This window comes from Borostomias antarcticus (genome assembly GCF_949987555.1).
Source record: "Borostomias antarcticus genome assembly, chromosome: 3".
NCBI classification, from domain to species: domain Eukaryota; kingdom Metazoa; phylum Chordata; class Actinopteri; order Stomiiformes; family Stomiidae; genus Borostomias; species Borostomias antarcticus.
This window is the reverse complement of record NC_140236.1, coordinates 3,451,586-3,475,271: the sequence shown is the minus strand read 5'-3', so window position 1 is coordinate 3,475,271 and position 23,686 is coordinate 3,451,586. Positions and strand designations below refer to the sequence as shown.

Here is a 23,686-nt window from a genome sequence, read left to right as displayed (position 1 = left end):
AATGTGGTACAAGGTATGATTTTATGTTTGTTTCTTGTCTTTGGTGCGTGTTTTTGTAGCTGTGCGCAGTCCGGGAATGGCCGCCACAATAGCCATCAGCGGAAGATCCACCAACAGGAGGAGAGCTGCCAGAACCTGACGGACTTCACCCCGGCGCGGGTGCCCAGCAAGGTGGACATTTTCACGGCGTACAACGACAGCCTGCAGTGCTCGCACGAGTGCGTGCGCACCGCCGTGCCCATTTACACGGACGAGATGATCCAGCAGACGCCAGTGTACAAGACCACGTACAACGGGAATAGGTAAAATGACTGTGGAAGACGTGTTGGTAGCACTACCTACCACTAACTATCCTCTGCTGTACTATTTGTCGAGAAAATTACCAATCAATGAATGACTTGTTAACAGTTATGAAAGATCAATTCATTTTTACTGATTAGCTATCAGTATTACAAGTTAAGACCACACCCCCCCCCAGACATCAATAGTTCAGGATCAACATGTGGTTTCTGTAGCTTTTGAAGGATAATTGACACTGTATGAAGTGTTAGATTTGGTCAACCTGGTTCAATCACCTATCAACTCCTTTTTGGATTCCAGTTAAAGTTTTAATGATTTCCAATTAACACCTAGTTGAGAACCTTTTGTAAAGCTCTTTTACAACACTGACATGGAGTTCAAAACTGTCTGAGTTTATTAATCCACCTGGCTCCTTTTTGGGACCGTGTTACTACGTGGCTGGTATACACATCATGCTAATTTCAGTCTGCCTGGTGAAAAATCCAATCAGCCGATCCATTTAGTAAAAATATGACTGAATTATGTTTATTAGCAGCAACTGGCTTTCAAAATCCAGCAGCATGGAAGACACAACCCTCGTGCATCTGTGAGTACTTTTGAAATTTCTCTGCTACACTTTATTGAGGAGTTTTGAATTTTTCACCAGGCGTACTGAAATTAGTCTGACCAGTCAGATAGTAATGCTGTCGCAAAAAAGGGCTTCAGTCCACCTCGTCTCACGTTCGTTCCATTCTTGACCCACAGACCTTCTTCGACCGAAAGGCAGCTGATTCCTGTGGCTTTTGTGTCCGAGAAATGGTTTGAGATTTCCTGCTGACCAGCTAAAGGCCTTGTTCACTTCCTGTGGGCGGATCAGACTTCCTGAATTTATGCTCTGGTAGGTATTGCGCCACCCCCCCCCCCCCTCCCCTGCCGATCATCGCCTGAGCCGTAGCCAACTAGATCCCCGTGGTAATGGTTTCCCAGTTAGGGAATAGAAGGGAACTTGACATAATGTTTGTTACTTCTGCCACGGTTGTCCCTAAATCCCTTTAGTCTATACCGCCACAAATGATTTGGATGATTAACAGCGGAATCAATTTGTTGCATTGTCCAAGAAGCTCATTCATTACCATAAACATGAAGTAATTTTGCTCTACACATACGTATGAGATGTTTATCGGCAGTTTCTGCTACTTGATTCATGCAGCTCAGCAACCTACAGTTTATGAAACATACAGGTATCACACATTTATGAGGTTCATTCATGTCCAAATAAGATATCGTTCTGAAATATTTTTTAACGGAAAATAAGCACTTTCGCTCGACTTTCCCCACATTGATTATGCATGGACAATTTATGCCGGACTGCCTCCATTTGAAATTCAAAGTGTTCAAGTTAAACACATGCTCTCGTCCCAGTATGGAGGAGAGCCCAGGTGGGAGGCACACATCTGTTACTGGCCCAGATTTGAGAGGGAATAGAAAGCCTGCAGGTACCATAGCAAGCATCAAGTGCCAAGCCTCATATTAGTCTCAGTCAGAGAACACTTCTGAGTTCCCACTTTCCTCACTTGCAGTCTTAACGACATGGGGCGGCTTATTATCAAGTCCACAGGAGACATGCTTTGGCTCTTATTGCTTGTGTTTGGGTACATCCGTTTAAATCTTTTTCAATCTGCTCCCAGGAGCCGACAGAGAGCACTAAAATAGTGTTTTCTATTCACAGGATCCCAATGGTTACTTGTCGACCAAGAAGCAACCTACACAAAACAACGGCCAATTTTGTAAAATAGTTGGATCACTCTCTGGACATCAGTGAAGATATTTATTTTTCTAAAAATGATTACAAACCAAGCAGCCACACTGCTGCCACTCCATATTATTTTCCAGGGACCTGCTGTTGTTAGGTGTCTACTTAGAAGTAATATATATATATATATATATATATATATATATATATATTATATTGGGACAAGATGGTGGACGCTACCGACGTCAAAGAGGAATATATATCTTTGTGGATAAGATCCCAGCAGCAGCTGTCTGTGGAAAAGGACATGTGTTTCTGAACAATGTGCCAATAATGCCACTATGTGCCACGATCTGTACAGAAGGAACTTTCAATGACAAGAATCCATGGACTTAAAAAGACAAGAGTGCTACAGTATATTAACCCTGTATCAACCCAATTCCAATGTGTTTTTTTTTAAGAAACATGAACATGAACAAAAAAAATTATTGGAATATGTTTTGAAATAGTTTTACGAATTGTGTTGCAAAGTCCCAAAAGATATTTATATGAAGCACTATTCATTGGGGGTGGAGAAGAGAAGAGAAGAGAAGAGAGAAAGGGTAAATGCTTTATTCAGCACCTAAGGCATTGTTAGGTCCCATTTTAAAACCAGAGTAGTCTTGTCTATTTTTATACATAAAAAGAGGTCAGTCACAACCCAAACAGTACAGTTCCTGTGCAACTTCTCCTGTCCAACCTGAGATGAAACAAAGAAAACGATGTGGAACACACACCCCATCCAATATCAATCCATTTAGTGGAAACTTAGCAAGGTTTGAATACAGTGCATACCCCACATCCTGTTGTGGTTATTTAACTATGGCTGGATATGAAATGAAACATGGTTCTGTAGGTGATGCTACTAGCAGTATGGATTTACTGCCTCAGGTCAGCTTTTCAAACACTTTCATAACAGTACTTATATTAATCTCTGCAACATTATATGATCATTTAAAATATTCAGTCATGAGATATGAACGGTATTGCACAGGGGCGGCTTTTAGAGAGAACTGAAGAATTGAACCGGTTTAAGAATTTACGAATGTACTATAATCATTTGTTCAAACCAGGGTGGAATATTGAATCTGCCCTTAATTTAATGACTAATGAGGATTTCTTTCCACCAAATTGAGTTTCGAAATATTTCCCCTAAATTCGGTTGCAAACGTAGTGAACTTTAATCAACCGACAAAATGACTACTGTCAACTATGCTCTATGATAAATAAATTGAAATGAACAAGGACAGATGAAAATCCCTCCTCGGTGGAGAATATTCAAAGGTATCACTCAGGTCCAAATTAGGGGCATGTTGTGCTAAATGCAGCTCCAATCATGAACATGTCCTCTGTACGATCCATCACAATGAATGCTGGGACAGAAGGATTCTCGTTACACTAGCCAGCCACTACCCCTCACCACTGCTTGGGGTGTGTGTGTTTTGTAGCTGTGTATTTCTGCAGTATTTCAGCTGTAAGGTCATGACGTTTTCCTAGTGCGGGGTAATAAACCCCGAAACTACTGGGGTATTGGGAGTATTTGCCCCCTTAAAACAGCCATGAATCATCAGTGTAACGCAGAAATGGGAGAATAAGGTTTATAAGGAAACGTCTGATTTGGGCAGAGTGGTGCACAACTATCTCACCCCTTATATAACAGAGGTCCACCCTTCACAAGTCTAGATTGAGAATCCCTAAGGTTTTGTAGCACCAAGATTATTTGAGGTTCATCTTAGACCACTGCTCAGTACAGTATGCATTATTTTGCAAGACCTTTGGGGAATTCTCTGCAGGACAATTGACAATTTACTTTTAATTGTGCAATGGGTGTGTTTAAAGCACAAAAAACAGTTGATTGCATTGCTTTGGGGTAGACAGCAATATGTACAGACTAAAAGATGAATGGGATATACAGTACAGTAGGCAGCCCACCAAAAGGGCTATTTACAGATCCTGCTAACTCTATGGTGGTCCATGTTTCAGGCTTGTATTCATCTGTCCACTTAGAGCAGCTCAGTGTAAAATATGTATCTATAGATACAAGATCAGTTTACCTAAACACGTTCTGGTCATTTTAGGTTACATTTTAGATGTACTGATCAATGAACAGCACTGAGGTAGAATTATAACTCACACCGTACTGTCCATTCACACACCAACCCCCCATGAATGACGCCAATTTAAACCAACATGCTTGTTGGGCGAGTTGCCGGTTCAACATAACATATATTTTTTGAATGAAGAGTGCTATCTTAAGAGTCAGAGGGTTACAAAATCACTGTAAATTATACACGTGTAAATGTATTTTATATATTTACTTCTATTTGTGTACAGGTGTGCTATTTTTCAGGACCTGACCCTTTTTTGGGAAAGGTTTGGCTAAGTTGGGGATAGTGTCTTTGTTTACATGTGTAATAGTATTTCTTTCATAACACAAACTAATCTTGTGCCAAGCTTCCTACCTGCACTTTCAAGCAGTACTTGTATTATACATTTAGCAAACCAATACAATACTCAATAGACGCTGCAATATTTCACATACTGAGAAGTCATCTTGAGGCCGAATGTACGCGGTGGGTAGTAGAGAGATAGAGTCTTTTGATTGTATACTGGGTTGAGATGTGACTACTGCTGTTCTGGGATTTGGTTTGTAAATCATGAGATGGTTCAAAACATCACCTCATTTTCACACGTGCTTTTATCTGGAAATATGAAAGATCATGCTCAAAAGAGGGAAAAGAATGTAATCCCAAGAACAGCTGCCCTGGAAGAAAGTTAGATTGGATCAGACCGACCTTCATTGATTTCAATCAGATTTCTGTATTAATATTTATGGCTGCATGTACATCCACTGACTACATGCTCCTTTTCTTCCCTACTGGCTACTGTACAGTAGATGAGCCCTGGCAACAGAGCATGGGTTGAAACATTAACTACAGGAGAAATCAGGGAAAGCAGAATCAATAATCAACACTAATGCAAATCTATTGTCAGAAATGTGCAATCCTAAGTTATCATTCACAGCAACACAAATGTGCATAGGGGACACTGTCAGAGCTCACCTTTGTTCTGTCTGTTCTACAGTTTGCCAAGTCGTCAAAGATAAATATGTCTTATTTCTGAGATGGACGGGGGAAGCAATTTACTGTAGAACGGGGAGATCTGAAGTTAGACACCAAAGACGGCAAATTAGTATCTACAGATGACATCTCTGCTCTGTCACATTAGCAACCGTTGAATGCCCTGACACAAAGCTGTCAATTAACAACAGATTCAGTACCATCACCAGATTAAACATGTCACACATATACTGTAGAGGGTGGGCTTTCAGTTCATATTTGCACATCTGACATATTGATTGAGACATTGATGTATTCCTAAAATAAATTAGGTGTTGTCCAGAAGTCTGTGAGACCGAGGTGATTTTCCTGTGTAACCAGATGAAACAGGCCAGGCAGGAAGGATCAATCTGTCTCACCACTCTGTTTAATCAAAGCCTGTGGGTGGCTTAAATACACAACACACATTTCAGCCAGCTATTGACATTGAGAAATATCCTACTGTATAACGAACATTTTCAGTAGCTTAGCAAAGACCAAATTGGTTTCACCAGTATTACTTTAGATCCTGGTTTCTGACAACTCGACCCAGTGGACACTGAATGGTGAAAGTACAAGCATAAAAACCTTTGCAAAGGCTGTTCGCTGTTAAAAGAGGGTCTTTCTTCATTTCCGTTTCAGCTTCACCAGTTTCCAGTGGGTTCGTTTAAGGTTAGGTCCCCACTGTAACCTCCTCAATCACCTCAGACTTCTCATTCTGCTTACTGTATTTATTATGGAGGGCTGTGATTTTCTTCCTGGATCATGTTTTTATGTTTTCTATTCATAAAAGAGCTATATCGCACTGAGGTGATGCCATTGCTTATTAGTGAATAACTTGAAAAATCGATGGTTTCACTGTGGTTCTACATCACCGCAGAACCTATGAGGGACAGAGAGAGAACAGAGAGAGACAGAGAGAGTTGCATGACACAAATCTGCCTATACACTCAGTATGCTACTGCACAACAGAGGGCCCCAGTTGACGCCCGTATGACGCCTTTAAAATGGAGTGTTAATTGATCGACAATGGTTTAGCGTTGATTTTTGAGATATTCGAGTGGGACTGGATCAATACATGGTTATCACCGGACACAGGCCATCGAAATCGAACACAATTGGGTCTGACGGGCACCTTGTCGTCTCATACCTCTGGGCGCACAAAGCCAAACTTAATGCAACGCAGATCGTGGAGAGATGTTCACAAAGCTAACGGTGGAGATGTGACATGGGGGCACACAGCAGTTTGTTCAACAAAATCCACTTACGATCACGATCCATATTATCTCACAGACCCTGACTTGAGTCGTGTTGTTGCCATAAAAATGAAAAATTTGTACTTTGTGACTCTTAAATCTTTTATATTTGTGTTTAATATATCAAGGAGTACCTCTGTTACTTTTGTATAAGACCTATGAAAATAGTATACACACAAACGTACACACACACACAGACACACACACACACACACACATAAACAGAAGGACTGTACACACACTGTCAGTCTCTGTGACGGCTAAATGTTGTACAATTTTTATTTTGTGTCTTATGAATCACATCTATTCTTTTTGTAGGTATTGGTAATGTTTAAATTTCTAGGTGATTTGATTTGGTTATTCTTGTACTTCTAAGCTCTGTATTTGCAAGCACTGTAAATGCGATTCTCATAGGACTCGTCCTCTATACATTTAGTACTCTGATGTTGCTATTAATAAAATATAAAACAACACTCTCTCGAAAATTGTTTACGGTTTGTAAAATGACTATGGGTGATGATATCTGCAATACAAAATAAGTATTTTAAGTATGAAAAGCACAAACTAGGAAATGAACAACCTTTGTCTCACTTTCCATCAGACTAAACCAGCAGACTAAGCATTTAAAGCATTAACAAAGCACCCCACAATGTTGTCTTAGTTAGGCAGAACTTTGCTCAACAGTCTCTCTCTCTCTCTCTCGCTCTCTCTCTCTCTCTTTCTCTCTCTCTCTCTCTCTCTCTCTCGCTCTCTCTCTCTCTCTTTCTCTCTCTCTCTCTCTCTTTCTCTCTCTCTCTCTCTCTATTTCTTTCTCTCTCCTCTCTCTCTCCTTGTTTCCCAACTCTCTCTCAACAACAAATGACAACCCACAATACAAGGTACAGTAACCGAACAATGCTACTGTATATTACTAGCTTATGACATACGTACCCACATCTGTTATGTAAAAGGTGTACTGTATGTGATGAAGCCAGCAGGAAAAGAACATGACAGATTACAATACAAATCATTAGGAAGTTGCTGTAGCTCCAGGCTATGCACCGTATCCAACATTTTCTGATTCTGATTGATTTCTTGAAAAAGTTAAAAGTTAGAGTCAAGATTGACTGGGTGCCAAGTTTTCCGTAATCAAATAAACAGAGGCTCATTTAAACTTTTAACTTAAAAAGAGAAATGCAATTGATCCAACTTATAGATTACACTAATTGGAAGCTCTGTTAAATGTCAGCTTTGTTGCTGTGTAATTTGTATTTATGTATTTCACCTTTCATGATATCTAAACCAGTCAACTGTTAATAATACAGTTGATTAAAGCTAAGCAAGCTCTCCATGCCTGTTTTTGATATTCACTTCATATTTTTCTTCCTCTTCTTCGTAATATTGCATTTAAAATTTAAAATTAAATGTTGAACACAAGAAAAAAATGTGCCTAAATCGTCAGTGGACAACCCAAGGCAGTGACAACATGCATCCGCTTTTCAGTTTCCCCTTTCATTGAAATGACAAACATTGTCCACTCTTAAAGGTATAATATGTAATATGTGGATTAAAATAAACATTTTTTCAAAAAGAATACATTCATATGGCTTTGCGAAGGCTGCAGAGTAAAAGTATTGCCTTTCCATAAAAAATATATATTTTGTCGGAAATTATTACATTATGAAATTTTGACGGCCCGACAATGACATTCTGTTGATATCATACCAGCCAATAGTATTACAGCGTTGGTACTGCGCGCTGGGTTGCCAGGTACTATTCTAGCTTCACCACTGTGAGATTAGCAGTAGCCAGCTAATGTTATACTTCCATGAATTAGCAGCATTATAGATGTTGGTTAGTGTGTGTGCGACTATAAAACAGCAGCTTTTCCGTCCACTTCCGCTCACTCTTTTCAGCTAAACGTTTGGTAAAATGGCTGAGTTTCGTCGTCCTGCTTCTCTGTCTGAGCCGCGCAGAACCGTGCAACCGGTATGCTAGCTAACTAGCTATCGTTATCTTTCTTGGAATCTGCATAGCCAGACCTAACGTTATCTCCACACTACAGCCTCTAACATAACTTATTACATGGCACTCTGAAATACTTGATTGTGATGACTGATAAGTGTAACATTATGTTCCTCTCAGAGTGAAGATCTTATCACAGTATGACTGAAACAGTGCATTCTCTGGCATTTTGGCAACCAATACATTGTGTTGTTGCCGTTCTTATCTTTAGACACTAGATGGGGGAAATAATCCACATATTACATATTATACCTTTAAATCTATTTCATATACGTCCACTTTGTTCCCTGACCTTTCATGCACATGCCACTTTTGTTGGTAAAAAAAAAAAGTGTCCTCTCTACTGGGATCACCTGGAGACATGTCCACACACCCGGCCGAAGATCTCCACCCAGCGCCTCTTTGAGGAATCTGCATGGGCAGAGCTCCGGTCCTCCCATCTGGCTTGTGCCTCCCCTGGGGAACGGCCTGCCAGGCAGCATTACTATGAGCCAGGGTGGATCAGTCTCTAATGCCTCTGACAGGCCCCCGAACACCTCGGTCCTCATACATTAAACAGAATTATGCAGCCCTCGCAGACGGCTTGGATCAATGGGGTGGACGGCACATGCCAACAGCTGCCAGCGAGATGCTTTCGTGCTATAAAGGGCCCGCTGCATCCCTCGCCCATCAAAGGAGGGCCACTGCCAGCCCAGACACCCCGGTCAGACTTGATTAGCTCCTGGCTGTCTGGGTAGCCTTGCTCGACTTTTGACTGGCGGCTCTGATAGGTAGGTAAGGTGGGGGGGAGGGGGGGGTTCTGCGCCTCTTGGAGAACATCGCGCCCGTCATTCACACAACCACATGCCACAGGACAGGTAAGAGGAAGGACTGAGACTGGGTACGCTGGTGGGTGAATAAATGAAGAGGTACGTGGGTTTTCTGTCAAAAAAATGTGCAGACCTGTAGAAACAAACTTAGGACTACATCCAGCTCGACTGTATGAAGATTGAATGGACTATACTGTACAGTATGAATAGCCTGCTTTCGGCATCGTTAACTTTTAAACGCAAATCAGCTTTTAAACAAACAATATACTGTATTAGACTATTATACCTTTTTATCATCATTGTTTATCATTGATCACACACAACTCCTTGGCTCGATTTGAATCTTCAGAAACACAATTCAACTATACCGTTATTGTATTGTTACCGTTCTCTGTACATATTTGTAATCAAACATCTGTAAAAGTAGTCATGCATGATTGAGGCCTACAGTCTCGAACAACAGAATCAGAGAGAGATAACGCACCTTAACGGGGTTTAATGACTCCGCCCGGCCGTTAAACGGAATGCTGATGAGATATACAGATAGCTTCCTTCAATTATTCACAATCCAATCTGCAAGTGACAAAACATTTGGTGGATTGACTTACTGACATCTGTCACCGAGGGGAGCAGTGAGACGCTGCAGGGATATGAGGGGGAGGGGACGAGATGAATCAAGGTGCGCTGGGAGACCTTTGTGGATTACATAAGGGGGGTTTCTACAGTGTATATGCTATAAGAGAGACTAGTCGTGAGACTAAGGGTGCATTCAGACCTAGCTTGTTGTTCCGATACCGGGAGCATTTCCCCCGTAGATCGGGTCGTTTTGGGCATATGTGAACACAGCAGTCGCTCGCGGTTCCGGAACAAATCAACCGGGCTGAGGCCATCTAGAGAGGGTGGTCTCAGTATGAAAGTGTCCTAGGTCGTGCACTGCTTCACATTACGGAAACATTGCATTCATGTAATTATATTCCAGGCGGTAATCATCGATGATTTCACTGAGTGTGTCATCATTAACAGAAATACACAAGTCAAGAAAGGTGAAATGGGGGTTCCTGTAATGGCAAAATGAATGAGGCAATCATTTTCCATGCTTGGTCATTGTAATCACTGAAACATTGTCTGTTAAATCTGAATATTGGGTTATTTTCAGCATCTGAAACTGCATGTACACTTTTCATACCTTCATGTGAAAAATATAGCCTTTTAATATGAAAGTCTTATAAATTGAAGCCCTGTTTTTGTGCGTAAATGGACAAGAGAAAGAGAGAGAGAGAGGGGGAGAGAGTGTGTCTGCAATCTCATTTCAGTAATTTAGTGGTAGCTTTTCAAGTTTGACTGAGTGTCTTGCAGTCACTAATTCGGTGGCGGCAAAATGCTTTTGGTGGCTTGGTTTCCAATTTTGCTCATTTGAATCCTCCAATTTCCACCATAGATCAGACCATGTCCACGTCAGCTTAAACAGTGGATATACTGTACACTGCAGAAACAAATACAAAAACTACTGTTATCACAGCACATTGACACTATTGATTACAGGACTAATTTGGTATTTACCGTAGCATTATAAGCCCTGTTATGAGGTTATTTACGATCATATACAGCGATCCATATCAACATTTTGACACACACTCTTGTGCACTCTTGATATATTAGTGTGCACTGCTCATGTCACAGCAAAGTACACAATGGATCTCTATGGACTTCTATCCTACAAAAACACCAGAAACTCTTGTTTTCAAAGACAGAGATCCATTGTGTACATTGTGTCCATCTGTAATAAGGCTCAACTCTCCCAATGAGACTGCAGGCCAGCCTTATCACACACGACTTGCTCTGCAGACCGACCCCGCGGCCATTCCATCTTTCCGGCACTTTCTCACACACTGTCCTTATCAAATGTGATGTGATTGATTCCCGATAGTACATGCACACACGCTGTCAAACTTTTGTCCACATTGCTGAGCATGGCTAGAGGCGATTCCGTCCAGCAGACCTTGTCGGCTCCTGTTAGTGTCCGGCATCCTCGGTAGATGTTAAATGGATAATAAAAGTTATCAGCGAGTTGCGATAAAGCGCCGGTGTCCTCAGGCTGCCCGAGACACTGTTTCTCTCCCCTTCAGGGTCTCAGACTGATCTGAGAACAGCTGAGATCTGCCTATTTCTGTTAATCTCCGGGGCGAGCTCTCCTCCCTGTCTCCTCATCACCTCGCTCCCACGCAGGACTTTGATTACCTCTTATCACCCCACTGGCTCCGAATGCCGGGATTAGTGGGTTAAGAGTCTAAATACCAATATGGCAGAGTTACCCGGGGAGAAGATAAAGCCGACGGAGAGACGGAGCAGGTCCCGCCCTGATCCAACTTCGACCGTGAACTTAGGAAGAAGATTGGACTCTTTACTTACTACGACGGGGGATTTCAAGAGATGCATTTGGCCAGGAGATGACCCCCCAAGCAATTTAAGTCCTTAACAGCTTTCTTCAATTGGTTGAAATAATGCTGTCGCCCTCAACAGAACGAAGGATCTTTTTTTCCCCCCACCCTCTTCAACTAAATCCCTCCATCCTCTTATTTTAACGGTTCTCTAAACCAAACCCCTTGATACGGCGCGTCAAGGTTCTCTGTGAAACCAAGCGGTACCGTAGTAGTGTCCTTCGATGTGCTGAGACGTCTGCATGGTAAATAACCCCACCCAAATGTGAACTCACTGCCCTGTTCAGGTCAAGCTCTGTCAGTCCCAAAGCCACTAAGGGATCTAAATGAAAGCGATGCTAGTTGTTGTTGTGAATATTTCAGACACAGCATCTAGCTTGAGAGGAATGTTTCTGGCTGCTACAATATAGCTAAAGGCTTTCCTGTCAGTTTTATTCATTGTATCTGTAACTCATAAACAATAGAGTCAAGTGGTATTAAGAGAATAAAATGAGACAAAAAAGTTGCCGTCATTCTCTAGTGGTGTTCCCCCCATAGGCCAGGGTAAGCCGGGCTATTAATTCCTTTATTACTGTTTTTTGACGTATTATGATACTATGCCAATAGTTTTATATTCTCTTCTCAATTTTCTCTGCCCTGGCGATCCACGCCTCCTCTGTTTGGCCTCATGTCAATAAGCTATGCCATGTACAGTACATGCATGGGAAAAGCAATCTAAGTCAAATCTGTTTTTACTTACAAAACAGATGAGGGTAAATTCACTAAACTGCCTCTCAATACATCTTAAATCAGCCCATTTATTCAAGGAGAATCAACATAAGTAATCTGATATGAATCAAACAGGACAGTGCCTCCTGACCTTCCAAGAGGTCAGAAGATTTCAATCGCTTGATTCATATCATGACGTGATTTGCTGTCTACTGTATAGTGTGTAGTGTCAAGGTATTTATTTGGGCTTGGTTGTTGGGGTGAGTAGGGTGGGTCTCACACAATGTTATATATTTTGTTAGCCGTGCACTTTGACCCGGCAACCTGCCCACTTACCTATAACAGTTTTAGCGGACCTTAACAACATAACCGAGGCCATTCAGAGACACACGGTCAGTCCAATAACCATGGTTGATACGTTAACGTTACTGTTCTTGCAGGCAGCGGCTTATTGTTTTTTCAATCTGCTGTGACCTTGGATGTATCTTTGTGTCATGCATGTTATCGTCTTCGCAGTAAGATGACTGATAAGTGTGCATTGCCTGATTTTATCATGTTGTCTTGCTAAGCTTGCAGGTTATGTTGCTGGCTGCCATGACTGGTCACGTTTTGCAATCAATGGTTTCGTTCGCATGTTCATAAATGCAATTGTCTTACATTTAGTTGTGCTGTAAGTCACGTATTTCAATGTTACGCACACTATTTACTCTCAGTTGTGGCCTCAATCCTCATTGTCAGTTTTGCTGTGATGAAAGTTGGTTTATTTAAGAACCCCAAATTGCTCCCAATGAGCAGGCTAGCACCTTACATGGCAACTGCTCCCATTGGTGAGTGAATGTGTGTATGAATGTATCAATGAGTGAGGCCACTGAAAAGCGCTTTGGATAAAAGCGCTCTACAAGTTTGAGGCAACCGCGGGCAGAATCAGGCCTTCCTGGCTGATCAGCACCATGGACAGCGCCTAGTCAGCGCCATGGACAGCACCTTAGTCAGCACCATGGACAGCGTGTCCAGATGCTGAAACTTGGCCAAGCGGTGGACGGGAGGTACATTCCCTTCCCCCCACTCCCCTTGACTGCACACCAATGACAATGTTCTGATAAATGCCACATAAAGTACAAATCAGCCACCAAGGAGAAGACAGCCACACCAGGACAACCATCAATTGTGGGGGGGGGGGGGGGGGGGCACGGATAAGGAATACCTCCATGAAGAAGTCACAGCACCTGGGATTATTCATCTTGTTGAACTTTTGTGGGGAAATAAACTGGCGTGCTTAACTATCCTAGATAGATACTTTATTGATCCCCCTGGGGTAAATATGGCATTTCAGCAGTTGAAAATTAAAGAATGAAAAGAGTAACAACAAACTACACTAGATAAGGGAAGGGGGGGGGGGGGTAGCAGCATAAAAAGAGGGACTCTCGTCCCACATCAGTGTCTGACCTCACAAATGCTCTTTTGGATTAATGGGCACACAGACACACTCCAAAATCTTGTAGAAAGCCTTCCCAGAAGAGTGGAAGCTGTTATAGCTGCAAAGGGGGACAGACTCCATAGGAATGGTTGGCCTGGTGTGGCTGTCCAACATACGAATCCAATTCCTTGCCTATGAATTTAGAATGGGACGTCATAAAAGCTCCTGTAGGTGTAATGTGTTGGTGTCCCAATACTTTTGTCCATATATATATATGAGGGATCATGTGACTGTCTGTGACCATTGAGATACTTGCCATATACCTGATATGACAAACTGTTTTGAACTGTCACCAGGAGTGTAATATTCTCCACTATGGATAAAACATGATGAGTAAACCTCATACAGACATGCCATCCAACTCCACCATGTGTCATGTTCTATAAATGAAATGCATTTGCCTTTTCTTGACCCATCTACGTTCACAGATGATAACAGCCGGAAGGCATGAGAAGAAGACGGTACATTGTGACTATATTCACAGATTGAAGATTTTCATATTTTGCAGACAGAGCCCCGCCAGGTTGACCTTTTGTCTGTTTTCAAGGGAGTTTCCCGTTTATGATCAACACACTGCAGGACCTAATGGGGATTCAGAGGGCTGTGCACTGAATTAATTACCCCCACCATGATAACCTTCTATTTCTGGGGGCACTGCTCTAATCTTGTTGGGAGTGAGATGTATTGCAGTCAGTTTTACATTGTCTGTTTGATGTCTGTGTGTGTGACATGTAGAAAGTCTATGGGGATAATAATGTACGATAAACCCGTTGTGTTAGACCTATAAAGTTTTACCAATCCAGTATTGAGTAGTCTCATTGCAAACAGGGATAATTAACTGCAAGACTTTTCATCCGTCCGAGTTTGGAAGAGTTAAGATGATTTCATCTACTTACTGTCAGCGAGCAGACCTCTTTCCTCCCATTGATCCAATGCGTCTAATTACCAGAAACCACATACTGTAGACTCGGTGAACTTTAAATAACTTAATGATTTGCGACTTTCTTGCTAGGGCCAGAGTCCAATAAGCTGGATCGCCGCACGTGATACACAAATGACTACAAGCTGGAGTGTATCAAATTTGTGTAGTCTTGAATGTCAGCTCTGCTCGGCGGACCGTGTTAAAACCCGACACTCGAGTACACTTGTAAACGCTACAAGCTACGGTATAATACAGCTCTCTAAAGAGCTTTGAACTGAAAAGTGTTTATTCTCTTCTTTCCTATTGGTCTCCCCAGAGCCCTTTGATAAGTACTGTAGGCCTTATAAATTCACCTGAGTCGCGCTGTAATTCCCTGGTGGCGCCACATCGTGAAATTGAACACGCACACGTGCCTTTATGGAGGGGTGAAGAGATGACAGTGCCATAAACCCATTCTGTTCCTTTGTGTTAACAACAGGACACACATCCTTCATTTTGTAACCCCCCCCTCACCCCCTCACCCCCATTTCCTTTCCACTGATTTAAGTGAAAGCTGTGGATTATTAAAGCCTGCTCAAATGCAGCCTTAGTAAGTCAATGCCACAGGAGAACGGTCCCAGTCCCAACAGACATGGTGGGAAAAGGCCTGCTTTTATCTCACTAAAGACTAATTTTACTGCCTATCAAGGCATCTAATAACCTGGAGAGGCCATGCATCACACCCTGGGGCTTACGTCACCACGAGCAGTCATCCCATGCTACCGCTAGTGGCGGACATCATGCCATAAATCATTCAAAATCATCTCCAGTCTCCTCTTTTTCTCAATTTATCACTCCTTGACTTGTTCCATCCACCGTTGTACCCCCTTGTGTCATGACTTCTTGGGTTGTTTGCAGACTCAAGATATGAGCCATGATAAGTTTGCTATGTACAGTATGGTTGTCTTGAGTTATTGTTGTTTGGTTGTAAAAGTGTAACCAAGTGACAGTGTCCTTGTGAGTCCCAGGTAGTGGTAGCGAGTAGTTGGTTAAACTCACTCCTAGATCATTCACAATCACAATCATCTACTGAATTTTAGTAGTCATCGACCATTCCCCCAAAATAGTCGGCTAGTCAATTAATCGCGGGTTTACTGTGATTGTTTTTTTTATCCCAATAACAATGGTCAATAAAGAAATGTAAAAAAAAACATAAAAAGGATAAAAAAAACTATGAAACGACGAAGATGAAATACCCACAGCCGGCCCCAAGAGCAAAAAAATAACTTTAAACACATACAGTACTCTGCAAAGGTATACCAGCTGGACACCGCCTCACGCCAGCACCCCTCTGGAATTTCCCTCCCTATGTCCTTCTCCCAGGGCATTTTTAAGTCCACCTAAATTGGGTGCGTTACTGCCCCTAATATAGTCGTAGAATCTTGATGTTCCTCCTTTCCTACGAGGAGCGGCTGTCAGGTCTCTGAGACGTGTCGGTGGATTTGGTTTGGTCTTGATCACTGAGGCAAGGCAGTTTCTAAGCTGTAGGTATGCCCAAACGTCTGTTTGTGATAGATTATGGTTATCCTTCAAATAATTAAAAGATAACATATGGCTGTCATGGTAGAGATCTTCTAAACACAAAATCCCACCTCTTACCCATTTGGGCCAGCAGAAAGATTTCTTAGCTGTTCTAAATGCTTTACTATGACAAAGAGGCCATTTCTGTAATACAAGGGTTCGTCTTTGTGTATTGATGGGCCATTTTCCAGCTTTCCCTTGTAAATTCCAAGACTGGGTTTTGGTTGGGTATCAGTTGACCCAACTGTGTTACAGAAGGAAGGCCTGTATTGAAAAGAGACTGAGTCGTTCAATGTTGTTCCAAGCAGGGACTGAATCAGGTGGCAAGTTGTTTTTTGTTAATTGTGAGAGTGAGAAGGACCAGTGATTCCAGTCCACTCTAGGAAGGGAAAGTCCACCCTAGCTGCATAAAGCTTGGTATGGTTGGGAAGGGGTTTCTTACCCTGCCAGACAAAGGACTCCACATATGTGTTGTACTCTTTTAAAAGTGATGGTGGGAAGGGAAGAGGCAACATATAAATTATTATTAAGTTAATTCTGCCCAGGAGGGATATTGTTAATTTATTCGCAGAAGACACTGGACATTATGAATAATAGGTTGAAGGTTAATCTGCATCATTTAATACCTGGTGTGAGCTTTATCCCTAAGTAGGTCATACCTGAACGAACCCATTTGAATGGCCAATCTGTCCTTGTTACGGGGGGATGCATTGTTGAGAGGGTCATAGCCTCCGATTGAGCCCAATTTATTTTGCACCCTGATATTTGAGAAGAAAAAAAAATGAGAGAACACATTGCTGGGACAGCTGTCTCTGAGTTACTTGAAATCAGTAAAATATCATCCGCAGAAGTTAATTCAGAAGATTGAAATAAATAATGGGAGAGATGTATACTAAGTTTGTGGATAGTGCAGAGAGAGCCTCCCCCCCCGCAGGCATGAATGTATTGTGCGAAAACGTCATAACGTTAACTAGCAACAGGTGCCACCGAGCTAACTTAGCTGTGTAACGTTATGGGCTAGCTAACACTGCCTTGCATAATGGACACATTTGGGGGGTTGAGGGGCGCGGGTGTGTCCCTGTTTTCACAGGGGAGGCCCACATTGATGGAGTTTGGGAACCCATGCTCTAGTACAATGGCAAAGATAAGGGGTGAAAGTGGGCAACCCTGTTTAGTGCCTCCATGAAGCCCAAAAGGAAGACACTTCACAGTCCTCGGTTCTAACAGCTTTACCCAGGCAGAAAACGATGGCCCAAAACCAACATTTAGCCCAGCCGAGTACCGAGTACTGCCGACATCAGGACCAAACCTCCAGACCGGTCACAAATCTCTCCAGTGTATTGAATAAAAAGCCCCATTCGACCCTGTCGAAGGCCTTCTCTGCATCTAGTGAAAAAGCCACTACAGGATCAGGACTACATTTTCTAGACATCCACATAAGATGCAAGAGTCTTCTTATATTATCTGAAGATGATCTTCCATCTTCCCACAAATCCCACTTGATCTGAGTGTACAGTATTATGGTGGGTAATAGATTCTCAAGTGTTTTTGCAAGGATGTTCTCAAGTATTTTTCCATTATACCAAGAGACATAAGCCTATAGTTGCCACAGTGCTGAGGGTCTTTACCTTTTTTTATAATTGTAGTGGTGTAGGACATGACATGTGGGACACTCTGCCTCAGATTGAAATGTGATAGATCTTGATAAGAGATGCTCAGAGACACACTCTGCGCTCCCCCATCCCCCTTCATGACGTCCTAAGGGCCACATCAAAGGACTCGCCCAGAACAGGCCCAACTTTTCGACCCTCTCACTCTCTCTCTCTCTCTCTCTCTCTCTCTCTCCCCCCTCCTTCTCTAGCACCAAGTAACCTCAGTACACCATTCTGTCTGGAGAACACTCCAGATCACGCACGCATAAGAAAACTGCCATTCCAGCCATGAAAGTTATGAGTTATTCTCCCAGTGCCAGTGTTTATTCTTCAATGGGGGACATATCTGTGAATAAACGGGATTTGGGGAGCGAACGGGCTCAGAGCAGTATTAAAAATTGTGAATCCAACGTGTGGGTGTGATTAAAGATGCAAGTGTTTGGATTCTATATGTTACGGCCAATGTACTGAATATGATAATGTCATTTTTACTAATGTCCTTCCAATGTGTTGGTAATGAGATCGGATTAAAACATATCCTGAAAATTGCTGTTCAATTCTCAGACCCACCAAAGGAGGGGTCACGAATCAACTGGCCAATCACCGAACTGGGGTCACAAGCACCCACCCCCCGACAAGCCGCAGGTATTTAAGCTGACGCCATTGTTCTCTCTCTCGTTTTTCACACTCTCTCTTGTTCTCTTGTAACCCTCAACTACCAGGGTCCGTGTTTCCCCAAGTAACACGTGACCCAGGATCCAAGCTGTGTGCTGGTTGATCAAATCAGCCTGTATCTGTGGAATGCTGAACCGCTATCTAAGAACTCTGTAGTCGACGCAGGGGTTAGGAATCTCCACCAACTCTTCAAAGATCCACCTCTGGCGAGAGCAGAGGTTTTGAATGAGGTATTTGCAACTTGTGAACTCTGAAACTGAACATTGAACTCCGCGAACATCAACTTTACGCAGCAACGCTACTATCACTGTTTCAACGGGAGCGCAGGCGCGCTGCCCCTTTCATCAAACCGAGCGATCATCGGTCACGTGCCTCCTCACTGTGAGGTTCGACATCCATGCATTCTCTTTGATGTGGGGTGATGCCAAAGTGTTGTTTAAGCTTAGAAGATTTAGAATAGGCTGTGATAATCTGACATCATTCTTTTCATTTCTGCTGTGTTTTCATATTGCCACGTGCCATATATTATTGAATTGTGTTATAATATTATTTTGATAATTGATTAGTATAATTTCAATAAATATTATTAACTTTTGACCACGTCCGAGCGTCATCACATTATCTTAGGTCACTTGATTGAGTCAAGGAGGCCTACAGAATGAGATTGATGAATAAATTAGACTATTGATAAAGGTTATCTGTTTCTCTGTACATAATACAGTGGTGCCCCATATGAGTTGACTTAATGCCTTAAATCCATTTTCCTTCATATCTGTGATAACCGCGGTATAACCATAAATTATACCGGTCATAGTCAGAGCTCTAACCCCAGAACACGCTACATAATTTAGAGTGATAATACTTGATCTCATGCTGTCGGGGAGGCTGCCCCTTTCTAGGGCGCTATGAAAAACCAATAATAGTCTTGGGGCTAAAATATCACTATTTAAAAAAAAAAAAAAAGTCAGATGGATATCCATCATCTCCAGGGGCACTGCCTAGTCCCACAGCCCATTGGTCCACATTACTAAGACTTTTTTATTTTCAAAATTAGGCCCAATGGTCCCACAGCCCAATGGTCCCACATTACTAAGGGGCGAATTCACTAAAGCAAATTGCGCCCGCTAATTGCACCATTATATTGCGCGTCAGTTGCGCCCGCTATGTGCTCCGTTTTAAAAACCTATTCACTAAAGACATTGCGCTAATAATATCCCAGCGCAAACACGCCCATTCGGTGTTTGCGGCTGAGTGCAATTTGCTGCTGATATAGGAAATGACTATAAATACTGCGCATACAGCGCATACAACTCGAAAGCATATCATTGGACGATGGCAGACAGAAAAAGAAAGATACGATTCTCAGACAGCGAACTTGAAGGCCTCACGGACGAGGTTCAAAAACATGTCTCACAGCTTTCCGCAAAAAATATCACGACTGCAGCAAAAAATCATATTTGGGGTTTAATTTCCCAATCAGTCAGTGCCATTTGTGTGTGTAAACGCGGAAGACTGCAAACGGAGGTGGAATAATTTGAAAAGACGAACAAAGGAAAAATTGTCATTTTATGTTATGCAAGTTGCAGCAAGATCATCTGGCATACTTTTGGGGGAGTGTATAACATTGCCCCACCGGTACGATCTAGGCATCTAAACGGCCTTTCAGGATTCCAAATGTGCACTCAATCACACCGCGCGTCCTGATGTGAGCCCGGTTGTACGCCGCCTCTCCAACGTTGGAAGGATTACGCACGGGAGTCATCATCCATGGCTGAAGATGATACCTGCCGTCACCTATGATACAAAGCAAAATATTTTCAAGACCATTCAAATAAAAAAAATATTGTGTAGGCTATGTTTTTATTTATTTATACCTATATCGGCCCCCAGCCGTTCAATGAACAGCTATAGGGAATGCGCAGTTTCGTTTATAGACTATTACGCACAGTTTCATGCTATGTAGGCTATTATAAATAAGTATTATTCATTGTGGGAGCTTGGACTCGCTGGGGACGGGTGGAGAGACGCATAGTCAACTGAGCCTCCCCAGACGCGACTTCATCCTCCAGTTGGCTGAAGAGCTGCGCGCTCTGGTGTCCAAACAGCTACCGCGGTGGTTCTAGTGTTAAATCAAAAAGTGACCTTCTTCTAAATATTCTCTCACGAACAACACGCCTGGCGTTGCGGGCGTTGAGGCCTTCGCCTCGCAACAATCACTGCTGCCATGATCAGCGGACAGGCTGGCCGCGACACACCCCTTGCGCTTAAATACCACCACGTTTCTGAAAACGGTATTAATTTCACTTTAACTGCGTGAGGCAATTAGCGCCGATCTTTGTGAATTGGGCGGGTTTTGCAATAATGTTCATTTGCATAGAAAGGGGAACATTCTCCGCCCATATTACCTAATTTAAATATGAGCTAATAACACCGGCGCAGAGGAACGCAATGACGAACGCAACGCAGTTAACACCGTATTTCACCCTTTGCGAGGGCTTTGTGAATAGCAAACATAATTTTTGACTTATTTGCACAGGCTTTGCGTCAGGAAAAGCTGCGCAATCCTTTAGTGAATTCGCCCCTAAGACTTACTAAGGCTGTGGGACCATAGAGCTGTGGGACCATAGAGCTGTGGGACCATAGAGCTGTGGGACCATAGAGCTGTGGGATCATAGAGCTGTGGGATCATAGAGCTGTGGGACCATAGAGCTGTGGGACCATTGGGCTGTGGGACCATAGAGCTGTGGGACCATAGAGCTGTGGGACCATTGGGCTGTGGGACCATAGAGCTGTGGGACCATAGAGCTGTGGGACCATAGAGCTGTGGGACCATAGAGCTGTGGGACCATAGAGCTGTGGGACCATTGGGCTGTGGGATCATAGAGCTGTGGGACCATAGAGCTGTGGGACCATTGGGCTGTGGGACCATAGAGCTGTGGGACCATAGAGCTGTGGGACCATAGAGCTGTGGGACCATTGGGCTGTGGGACCATAGAGCTGTGGGACCATTGGGCTGTGGGACCATTGGGCTGTGGGAACATAGACACGCTCCCATCTTACCTTGCTTAAAAGAATCTTCAGCATCTCCTACCCATTCACCGCATAACATTAACACATATAAACCAATCATTATTTTTCACGCAAATCAAGTGCAAGAAGAAGTCATTCAAAACTTCAGACTCTCTACCTAAAAAGTTTTGAGTACAAATGCTGCAGTTTTTTCAACATCATTCCCTAAAGAGGATCTCAACCCCCCCCCCCCCCCCCCCCCCCAATTCTTTTGCGATTCTAATGCAGTGGGAGAGGAAAGCGTTGAGAGCCTTGTTTTCAGCCGATGCTGTGTGTCTGTTGAGTTTTTCCTAATTACCTCCCAAAGGAGCCCTACTGCTGTCAGAGAGAACGCGAGAAAAAGGAGAAGACACTGTGGAAGGGAAAGAGAGCGAGAGAGAGAGGAGAGAGAGAGAGAGAGAGAGAGAGGACCAGGCAATCATCCTATGATCCATGCCATCCATGCTGTCTGTCTCCTCAGCTATCTTAACGGGTAAAACGCTTACATCTCCAGCGTGCGCTTCTTAAAAATGCATGGGCCTGCTTCCTCTCGAAAGAGGCGAGATCTAATGGATGATAGCATAAGCATGTAATAACTCTTTCATCTTGGTGTGTTTGTGAAGTTCATGACATCTTTAGGAATGTAAAGATTTACAGATGAGTAGAACTAACTGAAAGACACAGTAGGACTGAAAGAAAGCACACAATGATTGCTTTAGAGGTGCATCTGTAACCTAGTTGAATCTACCTTAAATGAGAGACGTAACTGAGTGACTTAAATGAGAGATTGGCGATGGACTGTCCGGCGGGTGCAATTCCCTGCCTAGCCACCAGAGAGCGCTGTGGGCAGATGTTGAACTGCCACGGGCAATTGCAGCCAGAGGCACTGATCACACGAGATGCGTCGTTAGAAACGCGCCGCCGGCAGAACCATTGTTTTCCTATGGTAGGGCGCGCTTGTCGTGCGCTCCTCTCGTCCGCCGCCAGCCGCGTTTTTGTTGTTTGATTTAACGCATTAAAAGTTTGAATATTCTCAGCTTTTCAGCTCAAGACGTGCCCTCGCACTGCTCACTGGCCCAGGCAGCCAATCAAATCATCATCAAGTTTCATCATCATAAAATCATCATCATCATCATGTTTACTTTCAGGCGAGAAAGTAAACATACAGTATAGATACTGTAGATTCCCATTAAATAATCAGTTTAACAAAATAGCACCTGTGTTATAGAGTTTGGGGAACCTGGCTAACTAGCTAGCTAGCGCCACAGACGCACCACACAGTTCTGTGCATGGCCTTCATAGACTGTGTGAAATTTAATGATGCAATGATCAGGCTTGTCTTCATTCGTAGACTATAGGAGATATACACTGTGAGCCAAACCTGCTAAATCTGCTCAAAGACACTACCTGACGGTGGTGCATCACTAAAATGAAATAACGCCTGGCTGAAATCCCATGAGATTCCCTACAAGATTCCCCTGTGAAATACCACCATGGTGAAATTCTGCAGCACTGATAAGTGCTAGAAGCTCTTATGTATGTATGTATGTATGTATGTATGTATGTATGTATGTGTGTGTGTGTGTGTGTGTGTGTGTGTGTGTGTGTGTATGTATGTATGTATGTATGTATGTATGTATGTATAGTGTGTTTCATTACAATAATACAACAACAATGATTGCATTTAACGTAGGAAAAGCCAATGTACTACTGCGTGTGTGTCTGTCTGTCTGTCTGTCTGTCTGTCTGTCTGTCTGTCTGTCTGTCTGTCTGTCTGTCTGTCTGTTTTTCACTTTGCAGGGAAAGCTGCATGGGCACAACTCACAACTGTAATTGGTTAAACTCACTACTCGGTATGAATACTGCAAACCTGCATAATTGAATTGCTAGCTACTGTATATGGTGGCATACTGTAGCTGGCTAATGAGCTGTTTATGGGAGATGATCATGTGTGTTTATAAGTCAGAG

General features: G+C 42.9%; 1 protein-coding gene across 1 annotated transcript in view; it reads left to right on the top strand.

Moving 5' to 3' along the window:
• The window catches only part of ajap1 (adherens junctions associated protein 1), a gene marked incomplete at both ends in the record, with an annotated part of 34,305 nt that extends 33,188 nt beyond the window's left edge, over window positions 1–1,117 (top strand). Inside the window, 2 exons of the mRNA XM_084462026.1 lie at window positions 60–302; window positions 1,045–1,117. Coding sequence (XP_084318152.1) covers window positions 60–302; window positions 1,045–1,117 — 316 coding nt within the window. The remainder of the gene's footprint in view (window positions 1–59; window positions 303–1,044) is intronic.
• Between the last annotated feature and the right edge of the window lie 22,569 nt (window positions 1,118–23,686).